This window comes from Sinocyclocheilus anshuiensis, unplaced genomic scaffold, assembly GCF_001515605.1.
Source record: "Sinocyclocheilus anshuiensis isolate Anshui unplaced genomic scaffold, SAMN03320099.WGS_v1.1 scaffold2498, whole genome shotgun sequence".
In the NCBI taxonomy this organism is placed as follows: domain Eukaryota; kingdom Metazoa; phylum Chordata; class Actinopteri; order Cypriniformes; family Cyprinidae; genus Sinocyclocheilus; species Sinocyclocheilus anshuiensis.
Window position 1 is genome coordinate 42,187 of NW_015558686.1, and position 12,497 is coordinate 54,683.

Genomic DNA, 12,497 nt, shown 5'->3' on the forward strand with positions numbered 1-12,497 from the left:
TTTGCTGTCTATGCAGGGTCAGAGAGCTCTCGGATTTCATCAAAAATATCTTAATTTGTGTTCTGAAGATGAATGACGATCTTTGGAACGACATGAGGGCGAGTAATTAATGATTAATTTAATTTACAGCAACGTGAACGCACATCGAAGACTGACACGGAAGAGAAGACATTTCTGAATTAAGTTGTTATTTTGTTTTCTTTGCACACAAGAAGTATTCTCGTAGCTTCATAACATTACGGTTGAACCACTGATGTCACATGGACTATTTTAACGATTTCCTTAATCCCTTTCTGTGTCTTGACCGTGGTAGTTCCCTTGCTGTGTATGCAGGGTCAGAGAGCTCTCGGATTTCATCAGAAATATCTTAATTTGTGTTCTGAAGATGAACGAAGGTCTTACAGGTTTGGAACGACATGAGGGTGAGTAATTAATGATTAATTTCCATTTTAAACAGAATGATGTATAACAATATAAGGCTGTTTAATTACTATGTAGTGTGTAACTACTAATGTAGTGTTTGTGGCTGTTCGTCTCTTCCATCTAGAGTCAGCGCCGGAGATCAAACCGTTCAGATCCATCATGGATGAAACACTAACAACTGGAGACGAAGATTTGTTTCCAGGATGCAGGTACTTTGAGTAAAAAAAAAATTTCTATAACATTAAACTTTACAAAGTACAAAAATGCAAAGTGCAAAAATTTAATATATTTAATTTAAATATATCCAATATATTTAATATTGAAAACAATAAGACCATAAAGACTCCTTAAGTTTTTTATTTTGTTTATATATATATATATATATACAGGTGCATCTCAATAAATTAGAATGTCATGGAAAAGTTCATTTATTTCAGTAATTCAACTCAAATTGTGAAACTCGTCTATTAAATAAATTCAATGCACACAGACTGAAGTAGTTTAAGTCTTTGGTTCTTTTAATTGTGATGATTTTGGCTCACATTTAACAAAAACCCACCAATTCATTATCTCAACAAATTAGAATACTTCATAAGACCAATAAAAAAAACATTTTTAGTGAAGTGTTGGCCTTCTGGAAAGTATGTTCATTTACTGTACATGTACTCAATACTTGGTAGGGGCTCCTTTTGCTTTAATTACTGCCTCAATTCGGCGTGGCATGGAGGTGATCAGTTTGTGGCACTGCTGAGGTGGTATGGAAGACCAGGTTTCTTTGACAGTGGCCTTCAGCTCATCTGCATTTGTTGGTCTCTTGTAGATCGAATAATACCCAGTTGTTGTCATTTTTTTATTTTTAGTTCACTATTTTGTTTAAGATAGATGTAAGAAATAATAAAGTTCATTTTATCCCACTAAGCCTTGGCATTATCGTGTAATGAGACTTTACTTTATTTCCGTCCCCAGAAATTGCGGATGTCAGGGTGGGACATTCAGTGCATCTGGATCTTTCCTAAGTAATTTCTTTCATTTCCTTTAATAAAATCCTGAATTTTGGCGCATAACATTTATTTTGGTGTGTCTTCTACAAAATACTACTACTAACACTGAAAGTATAATTCCCTTAATCCACCACGATGCAATGGAAACATTTACTAACGTTCGTTACACCTTCTGTCCAAGCAGTTACGAACGTTATGATTCTAAAGGAAACAGAGATATAATTTTTCCATGTAATTCTATCAGTAGCAAAACGATAAAAACATCTTGTGTGGGTTAAATTCTCATATGCGTTGCTACATGATAAATTGTTAATAAATCGGGATAAAACAGGGGCAGAGATTTTCTGTCCAAAAATCATAACGCTCGTACATTTTATTCTGACGCTGAATTTCCATCTCCTAATGTCTCAACGGTTCTCATGTCAGATATAAGATTGTCTAGGTCACGCATGCTCTGCATGGGAGGAAGAGTTAACAGGATTTCACGGATTTCGACAAATGTGGGTAAGTTTGTGGCTTCTGTCCAAAAGTTTACGAACATTAAAATGATACGAACGTGGTAAACTTTGGTTAAGTAAACATTAAATAGGATCATTGTGGTGAGAAAGGATAAAAGATTGTGCAAGTCGGATGATCGCTAGTGGTTTCGGACCGAAAGCGGCGTCGTGTTCATCGTGAAAGAGCATGCATGCATGGTGGTTGTATACATTTTGACAGATTCTGCACATAAATTAGACTGAAATATTCAGTCTGTCCAACTTCGAATGTTGTTTTCTGAGTATTTTTGACTCAATAAGCTGTTCATGAAAGTCAACATCGTCTATAATTTTGCTGACTTTTTTCTGTTTTTTTTTTTTTTGATGATTTTTTTTTTTCTGTCCAATGTTCGTAAGAATATAGCTTAGGCTGTCGAAGTTAACACGTTAATAGTGCGTTAACACAATCTCACTTATGCCATTAGAATAAACTGTCGGCGTTAATCGCATAGGTTTTTAAACAACAGTGAACTGGGCTATAATGTTAAGGAACACACGCAGATTTTCCGCACTGACGGCACACAATAAAGCTAGTTTAAACATTAGCTTTGTGGTAAAATGAAGCTCCACAGCCTGTCAAGTGTACCTTCATCATGTCCAAATTATGTAGGCCACTGGCGATGCGCTATGGCGTTATTTTAATGACAAATGTCGAGAGCACATTATTGTAGCGTGAAAGCACATTAATATAATGCGCGAGTGTGAATCTCTCCGCTCGCGCGCGGATTTCCTTTGCTCTGCACAAAACCGGACACTCGCGCTCAGATACACGCTGCTCTCGCCCGGAGTGTCCTGTACACTCTCAAATCTCTGTGCTCATGCGCTATAGATATGAACTCTTTTCGCACCTGAATCTTAAATCTGAAATCTTCTGATTTAAGACAGAACTATTTAGATATGGGTCAGATGCACTATTCCTTAAACTCATACTTACGATTTGGAGACCAAATATAACGCTATAATGAATTTTTCATATTTTCCATGACATTACTACATACTGTTCTATGGGTTTAATGCATTTGCAGACAATTACATGTAACTGTCATATAACTATATTCACTGTTTTAGAGAAGAGTGCCATTGAATGTGTAGCTAATATTAAGTGGATTTTCATGAAAACAAAAATCTGAACTGAACAAACACTGGATTAAAAATAAAAAAAAACTCCAAATAAATGTCCAAACAGCGATGCTATTAGAGCATTTATTGTATTATATCATGCATCATTTACATCTATTTTTGCATTTGATGTTGATTTGAGGAGTTGTTACTTATTATTGTCATCATACCAACTGAGAATTTATTGCAATGATTTTAAATTCAGTTGAGGTATCTGACATATTATGACATAACATTGATGTTTTATATGAAGTCTTTAGAGCCATAGGCTATAATATGTTGTTTTTAGATAAATTGCTCAGAGACCAACCAGTTGGACAGAGGTTATGTACAAATCATCCAAGCACCCAATTTCTAGCCATTTCTATAGGCTACATTTCATTAACATTGCTAAATATTATTAAACTGGAAAGAAATTAAAGATCCATCTTTGATTGTCAAAAGAATTCCAGGTTCAGTTTCCTCTCAGCCAATTAGATTTCACATAGTATTTTTATCGGTCAGTTGTGGAGGTCTGATTGGTTAAAGCTATATTTATATAGTACCTTTTAAAACAGTGTATACAAAGTAGCCTACTTTACAAAGAGATGCATATGTACATTGGCAGAAAAGATCAAAATACAAACATAAACTGGTTATTGTAGCTACTTAAGTTTTACTATATCTCTTTTATGTTAAAACAACAATTAAAATGTTATGTTAAAACATCGTTAAAACGATGTTGACATATAATTAAACACATAATTATAAATTTCAAGTGTTAAAAAATAATTAGTCATAACTCTTATACACATATCCTTTGCAAACATACATATATCCTTACATATATATGTGGCCTTTCTTTATTTTATTTACTTTTTTCAGAAATTATGGCAGGTACACTGTTTTTCCGTCCATGTTACATATGTAAAATTTTACATCAACTCAACTTTGATCAAAGTTTACTAGTTTACCATTGCCAGATTTATTCTGCCTTTCACATAGCTGTACCCCAGGTTTTCTCAGGATGTTAACCTGAGGACAATGGCTTTCTCCATGAAGATTGATTTTGCAGGCTATTGTCCTTGCAATTAGGCCTAAACTGTGGAATCGCCCAGTTATGACTGTTATAGCGCCACCTATGAACGATTTGATTGACAGCAATGGTTCTTGAGGCAAAGTTGTGCATTGAGGAAATCTATCAAATTATATGCATATTGTGTGAATATGTGAAACAACACGTGATTACAGAGCCAAAAAATCTCGTTAGCGCCAACTAGTGGCCAATTTCTTTCAAAATTTGTTCCGATTGACCTCCATTAACCTTGTTTAATAGGTGCTTAAACTTGTTTGGCCAATGGCGGCCATGTTTTTTGAGATATGCAAATGTCCTCATAGACACTTGTGCCACTTTGGACCAAGACGCTGCATACCAATTTTCAAGTCGATCAGACCAACGGTTGCCTAGTTATAGCTGAATTTATGTTTTTTTCTGTCTTATAGCGCCCCCAAATGGCAGAGCGGCACAATTTTTTGTATTTTACCAAAGATTGAGCTCATACATATGTGGACCGAGTTTGGTGAAGATATCTCATTCCGTTCAAGAGTTATACTTCAATTAACATTTGGCTAACGTTAACATAGAGGCTTCTTGGTGTACTGTTTTTCGTGCAAAAATCGAAATTTCAGAATTAACTTTTTTTTGATAATTATTGATATTCAGTGTCCAGGGAATATTTCTGCAGTGGTTTGGTTCCGATCGGGTGAAAAACCTCGGACTAGTTCGCAAAAGTAGGTTTGGGATATAGGTCAATTTTACGGAAAAAACGTGCGTTGTAGAGAAAATCCGTCTAACTCCGTGTGGACCCAAGGATTGCAATGATGTAAAATTTTTGAGTCTACAACAAAAGGTGTACGAGTTAGGGCCAAAAATGTTAGTTTTTTGCGCTGTAGCGCCCCCCTTTGTCCGATTGGGGTGAGTCTTTGTCAGAATGTCCCCTCAGGGAGCTCTACCTTCTGGCCAAGTTTCATCTCTCTACGCCTTACGGTTTGGTCTGCATGATCAGTTTTAGCAGAGCAAAATAATAAAAAAAATTCTAACAATTACAATAGGGTTTCAGCACTACGTGCTTGAACCCCTAACAAGCTATTTATTTCCCAGCTGTTTACCTTCACAGACATAACCGACTGTTTTTGTAACTCATGTGTTTTTAACGTAAACTTGTGTGTGAATGAGAACTTAGTTTAGTACTCACATGCTGTGACAGCCGCTTTCTGTGCGTGTGCTTCGGATGTGTGCTCTCAGAAAACCTTATATCAGAAGTTTAAACTCATATGGGTTAAAACGCATGATTTCAGCACGATAAACATGATAATCAGAACCAAAACAGATCTTTTTAGCAGGTACGAGCTGTAATGGCGCAGCTCTATTCTGGAAAAGGGGGCGGGGAGCAGCAGCTCATTTGCATTTAAAGACACAGGCCTGAAAAACAGCGTGTTTCTGCTTCTACTCAAAATGGGCATTTTCAAAATGATATAATAAATGATATGTGGGGTATTTTGAGCTGAAACTTCCCATACATGTTCTGGGGACACCAGAGACTTATATTACATATTGTAAAAAGGGGCATAATATGTCTCCTTTAATAACTTTGTTAAACATCATGCACGTCCCGAATTCGCGATCGCATGCTGTCTGTGAGAGGTGTTTACTGTGCGTGTCGTGTTGCGGAGCCAATAATGAATTTCTTCAATGTAGTCAATGAAGCTCGAGAAGCAGAGTTCCAGATGTCAAAATAAGACTTTTATTAAACAAAGTAACAAAGCCGAGATAACGGTAACCGCATGTAATCCTCTGTCTGTCCGCGCGTCCATTTTATACCTTTTTCTTTGACCAAAATTGCTAGTTCTGGTTTTTAATTGGCTATGCCTGTCTGGTTTGCCACAATTTATTACTAGCCCACCTGGTCCATTTTTAATGGTGGAACTTGGCCGAATCAACCTTTTTAAAAAAACTTTTATTCTGCCGCCTCCAATTGGTTGGCACATCTAACACGTCTAGGGCTGGGTATCGTTCAAAAATTTTCGTTATCGATACCTTGATTTCAATACTGGTTCCTGAGCAGCACTTTTTCCGATGCCAATTTTATGAAATCCATTTTAACAAGATTACATTACCTCAAAAAAATTTTGTTTTATTTTTTCAGTTTGTTGACACTTTTACATACTCGGACTCATCTCCTGAGCCACTGCACAAAGGAACAAAAGAAAGCACAAAGGAACAAAATGTAACCAACACAATAAATCTGTGCAAATAGTTTTAATAAAGTTCAAATAGTTTTCAGTTTCCACATCTTTTAGGCTATGTTTACACTAGTGCGTTTTCATCCTAAAATGCATAGCTCAGACAGAATCATAATTTTCATTCATTTTCCAGTGATATACTGATGAGCATTAGCAGCTCTGCCTGTGTTTTCTCTTCTGCGATCGCTGTTCTGACTCAGAGGAAGCTCATTCGCTGCTCATCTGTCAATCATATTACTCGTTCATAACCCGCCCCGTCTCCAACGATGAAAGTCCATTACACTTCCGTGTTCAGTTCTGTAAATAAGAAACTAGGGCTGGGTTTTGACACAAATTTCACAATTCGATTCGATTATCCTTCACAAGCTTTCTTTTCGATTCAATATTGATTATTTTGGATATATATCAGGTACAGGACATGGCAAATTTTCTCAAGGAAAAAAAAATCAACTAATGCTGAAAAATATACCTGAGAGTCAATAATATGGAAGGTTGAAATTTGTTGTTTTGTATACAAACACTTAAAATATACTGAAGTTTTTGTAATATTAAAGTTATGAAACTAACTTTAAATTAAATTTAAATTTAGCAAAATGCTCCTCTCTAGAGTTCATTTTTCTAGCTGCCTAATGAGTTCAGTGTTTCCCACAGACTTACACTCTATGTGTGGCGGCACTTCCCCTGGGGGAAATATGTATATAATGTAAATATAAAACAGCAGACGGGCTTATTGAAAGTGCAAATTCATTCTCTGCCAGCAGGAGGCGCTTTAGGAGCGGCAGAGAAGCGGTTTCCCCGGTAACGGCTGTAATCAAAACAGTGCTGCACTCATGAACGCTACTTTATCAGGCATTATAGGAAAGATTACATGAAAATGACATCAAAACTTTTCTGAAGACAATTGGTTCCCTTCAAAAAAGATACATTTATATAAAAACACCCGTGCCGCATTTTGATTTTGAAACGTGCAGAGCTCATGTTTATTTAATGAAGTCAAAGCCTTTTGGAAAATCTATTTGTGGCGGTCAGTGTTGATATTGTGGTGGTCCGCCACAAATAAATCAGTGCATGGGAAACACTCCAATATGGATATTGCGGTGGTCCGCCACAAATAAATCAATGTATGGGAAACCCTGGAGTTCAAGGACACCGAATACGTTTATTTCTGAGGTAAATGTAACGTTACATGACATTGTTTACAAGCTATTGTCGTCTTTCCGCGTTTGAAAAACTGAGCGATTACATGAGACAGGATATGGATTTTGGTAAGTTGTGCTCTTTCTTTTAACGTACCTTCGGATGTTCATTCATGTTTATTTCATGCTGTAACTTCTACTAAAGTGGAGGAGATGATCAGTTCGCGCTGCCACTTCTAACCGAGGCGCTACAGCGATCTGTCACTCCACAGTAAACAGCGCCAAAACGGCATTTAATATTTTAATATTGTAATAAAATGGGCAGAATTTAAAATCTGAGACTGTTTCATCAAAAGTAACAAATCACAAAGCTTATTGCAATTGATTGGATGGGAGGTGCGCTACAATGTTCCGTTCATTATCTGACAGGCTCGACTGTTTCATGAAAATGAGAATCGATTAAAATAGAGAAATCAGTATTTTTTACCCAGCCCTATAAGAAACCCAAGAAAACAACATTATATGATTTGTTTGTGATTTTCATGAGATTCTGCCTATTTTCATAATAATGCAGGGTTGTTTACATGAGAAATGCTAAGCAGGTGTAGCGATTAGCTAATAGAAAAGGCTACAAATAGCATATTTCAGCAACATTATATGGCCAAAACACACATTAGATCGCAAGCCCTAAGCACGTCATGCTCTTTTTCTCATTCATTCATGTTTCTTTCACTTAGGTGTATATAACTTTTAAAGCTATACTGTACTGTGCTATATAAATATATATATTTGCATAATGCAAAATAAACAATATAGCAAAATCTTTAACGGTTTTAATCCATAGTAACAATATATACGGTCATACCGCCCAGCCCTAGATACATGAGACAATTTATAATAGTTATACTACACTTTTACTCAAAACTAACTTTAAACCACCATTGAGTGTTTGTCAATACTTCTGATTGTGATCTAATGTGGGTTTTGATCATATAATGTTGTTGAAATATGCTATTTATAGCCTATTATAAGTAGTTAATCACTGCATCTACTTAGCATTTCTCGTATAAATATCTTTTATTATAAAAATAACCCAAATCTCATGAAAATCTCATTAAAAACACAGAAGCTTGAACATTCTAAAATAGACCTCACTAGTTCTTGAACATTCTAGAATGGACCTCACTAGTTCTTGAGTGTCGTCTTTTCTTTTTAATGGTCATTGACAAACCTAGGTGCATACTGCCACCTACTGCATGACACTTGCATGACATCTGGCATAAAATAAAGGATTGGGCTAGCCAATACTGATCAGTTAAATAAATGTTGAAACAATATTTAAAAGATGTTTTGAGATTACATGCAACACTTCTTTCAGTAGCTAAGTGTGTATAAGGATGTACAACACATGTTGTTGGTTTTGATGTTTTACATGTTTAAATGTTTTTGTCTTTTAATTGTTTCTTTTCTTTCTTTTTTTTTGCTTTAGACCTGACAGCAATTAAAGAGGAGAATGAAGTACTGAATGAAATGGAAGAGAAAGATCAGTATGAGAACCATCATGGTTTCATAACTGAAGAGAAATCTCTGAATTGCTCACAGACGAAAAAGACTTCCTTACGAAAAAGAGCTGAAAAAGAGATAGGAACTAGAAGTTGTTTAACCTGCTTTCAGTGCGGAAAGGGTTTCAGTCAACATGGAAACCTTAAAGCCCACATGAGAATTCACACTGGAGAGAAGCCTTACACATGCCAACAGTGTGGAAAGAGTTTTTATCAACAAGGAAACCTCAAGGTCCACATGAGAATTCACAAAGGAGAGAAGCCTTACACATGCCTCAAAAAGGAATCCTTAACAGGCACATTAGAATTCCCACTGGAGAGAAGCCTTACTCATGCCCTCAGTGTGGACAGAGTTTTTATCAACATGGAAACCTGAAAGTCCACATGAAAATTCACACAGGAGAAAGCACTTTTACCTGTCATCAGTGCGGGAAAAGTTTCAACCGAAAAGGAAACCTTGATTACCACATGAGAGTACACTCTGGAGAAAGCCCTTTCACCTGCCAGCAGTGTGGAGTAAGTTTCACTCAGAAAGGAAGCCTTAACAGGCACATGAGGATTCACACTGGAGAGAAACCTTACATATGTCCTCAGTGTGGAAGGAGTTTCATTCAGCATGGAAACCTTAAAGTCCACATGAGAATTCACACTGGAGAGAGCCCTTTCAAATGTAAACAGTGTGGGAAAAGTTTCAACCGGAAAGGAAACCTTAATTATCACATGAGAATTCACACTGGAGAAAATCCGTTCACCTGCCAACAGTGTGGAAAGGGCTTCACTCAAAAAGAGATCCTTAACAGGCACACGAGAATTCACACCGGAGAGAAAGAGTTTCAATCAACATAGAAACCTTAAAGTTCAGATGAGAAGTCATACTGGAGAGACCTTTTTTCCTGCCAACAGTGTGGAAGTTTCGGCAGATTACACTGAAAATGAGTATGTATCTGGCTCATGAGAATTCAGAGCAGAGAGAAGCCATTTATATGTGATCATTGTGGAAAGAGTTTGAGATAAACATAATCCTTAAGTACCACTAGAGGATTCACTGGAGAGAATGACATCGGAGTGGAAGGAGTTTCACAGACAGGAGACCGCTTAGGAATCATGTAATAACTCGCATCGGAGAGAAGTCTTACATGTCATATAGTATTGTGGAAAGACTTGCAGAAACAAAGCAAACTTTGTGGTTCACAATAGAGTTCACACTGGAGAGAAACTTTTCACTTGTCCTCAGTGTGTGAAGAGTTATACCCTTAAAGGAAATGTTAACATTCACATAAGACTTCACACTGATTTCACATGTCTTCAGTGTGAAGAGTTTCATATATCAAAGAGACCTGAAATGTGGAGCGCTACTCAGTGTGGCAAAAGGTTTACATGAGAGCAATTTCAGTAATCAGTTGTGAATTCATTCTTGGAGGAAGACTATTTAAGATACTCATTGTTGTTGTTTTTTTAATTTAAAAACATGTTTTCACTAGTTGTTGCAACCCAGGTTTGAGACCAGCATAAGCCATGAAACAAGAAAAAAAAATGTCAATGGCCAGGAGAAAAAAGATAAACGAAGGAAAATTAACATATTTTTACATCACATGGCATAATATAATTTGTTGTTGTTTCATATTTTCATTGCCATACATGTTGTTGTGCGTATACGGTGTGTGAGTAGGTCTCTGTCTCTCTTTTTCCCATTCTTTTATGTTGAGAATTGTAAATACATACCACACTTTTGTTTCAAACCTTTGTGTAATCCTCTTGCCTTTTTTTTTTTACTTTTCTCATGATTGTTTTTTCCTCCCCAACCCTACACTGGGGATAGTACATAACAATTGGGGGCCCATCTATTAAAACAATTGGAAACTTATCCTAAATTGTATTGATAACTAGGGGTGAGCTTACCAAACGTTTGTTATTCAGAAGCAAGTGTGTTTGCTTGCTTGGAAACCATATTGGTGAGATATGGACTTGGATTTAGTAATGTTTACATTATGTCCTGCATTAGAAGAGTTTAATTATTGTTGTAAAAATACTTATGATTGCTTGACTTGGCATTAAAGAAGCAAGAACATGAGATGGCCTCGAAGCACAACCCCTCTGTAGAATGCCAATTCTTACTAAGTCAAGACCACCTTTAGCTAGTGTTGGAGAAACAGTGAAGTCTGACTTAGATGTTAGCAAGTATGTAAGGTTAGTGCCTCATTTTCATTCAAAACACGTTGTGTATTTTATCACCTTTGAAAGCGTAGATGCTAAGCCAAGGGTGTCCAAACTCTTGTCCTGGAGGGCCGGTGTCCTGCAGAGTTTAGCTCCAACAACTTGCCTCAACACACCTGCCTGGAAGTTTCTAGCATGTCTAGTAAGACCTTGATTAGCTGCTTCAGATGTGAACAACCTGATCTTGCTTGAAAGTTTCCCTTAGCTTTCCTGGCATGTTCTGAGACTTGATCTCAAGCATAACACATAAGAAATGTTGTTGATCTCTCTGATACAGTTCTTACTGAGCAGTCTACCTCCCATAGAATATGAGTCAACTATTAAACTGAAATATAATACAATATAATGGAATATAATACAAATCTTCATTTCATCCTCTAACTCTAGCACTCTCTAGTCTAATTCTAAGAAAAAACCACTAACAGTTGCACTCAATTCTATTTCTATTCTTACTAGTTTTCTTTAAAAGAGAGAGAGCCTCTAACACTAGCACTCTATTCGTTTTCTATTCTATCTTGTTTTAGTTTCATTTAAAAAAAAGAGACCCTCTGACAGAAGTAGATAGAATAGAAAAAGAATAGGGAATGCTAGTTTTCTTTTTATTTGTAATAAAAAACTTAGCTACATGTACTGTGTTAGGCTTAGGGCTGGGCCAGTAAACTATATCATATCGAATCGCAATAAAATTTATGTCGATAACAATGATAAGCTCTGGACATTTTTACTCTATATGGATTAATCTAAGAGCCAATCACACAGCAGCAATATGCAACAACAGCCAATCAGCATGCAGCTTTTAATGTGCATGTCAAAGTACAAAATACATTTCCTGCTGCACTTTGCAAAGCTAACTCGACACGAGGACAACAAAAAATGAGTGGAAGCAGCGACGGAAGTGAAAATAACCGAGTTGTTATCGAAAGATGATGAAATTGTTGACAGAAAAGGATTAAAACAATCTGTAAAATATGTCGTCAGTCGGTGAAAACCAAGACTGGCAACACAACCAACCTATTCCATCACCTAAAACAATATCATCCCAGTGACCACACTGAAAGCAATGCGGGCCAATGCTACTCCGTGGTGTCCGCGAGGTCTTAAAAAGTATTAAAAGTTGATAAATCAATTTAGAGAAAATTAAGGCCCTTAAAAAGTCTTAAATGCCATTTTCCAAGGTATTAAATTTTGTATAATCTTTTCATTATGTATATTTGTCCGAATAGT

At 36.4% G+C, this 12,497-nt stretch overlaps 1 protein-coding gene across 1 annotated transcript; it reads left to right on the forward strand.

The window, feature by feature from the left end:
* The first annotated feature begins 8,894 nt into the window (after positions 1–8,894).
* On the forward strand, positions 8,895–10,063 carry LOC107681337 (gastrula zinc finger protein XlCGF8.2DB-like). The gene is made up of 3 exons (XM_016477616.1): positions 8,895–8,910; positions 8,987–9,308; positions 9,371–10,063. Exons 1-3 carry the CDS (start codon positions 8,895–8,897, stop codon positions 9,903–9,905), a joined length of 873 nt encoding a protein of 290 aa, XP_016333102.1. The 3' UTR covers positions 9,906–10,063.
* Positions 10,064–12,497: the final 2,434 nt, after the last annotated feature.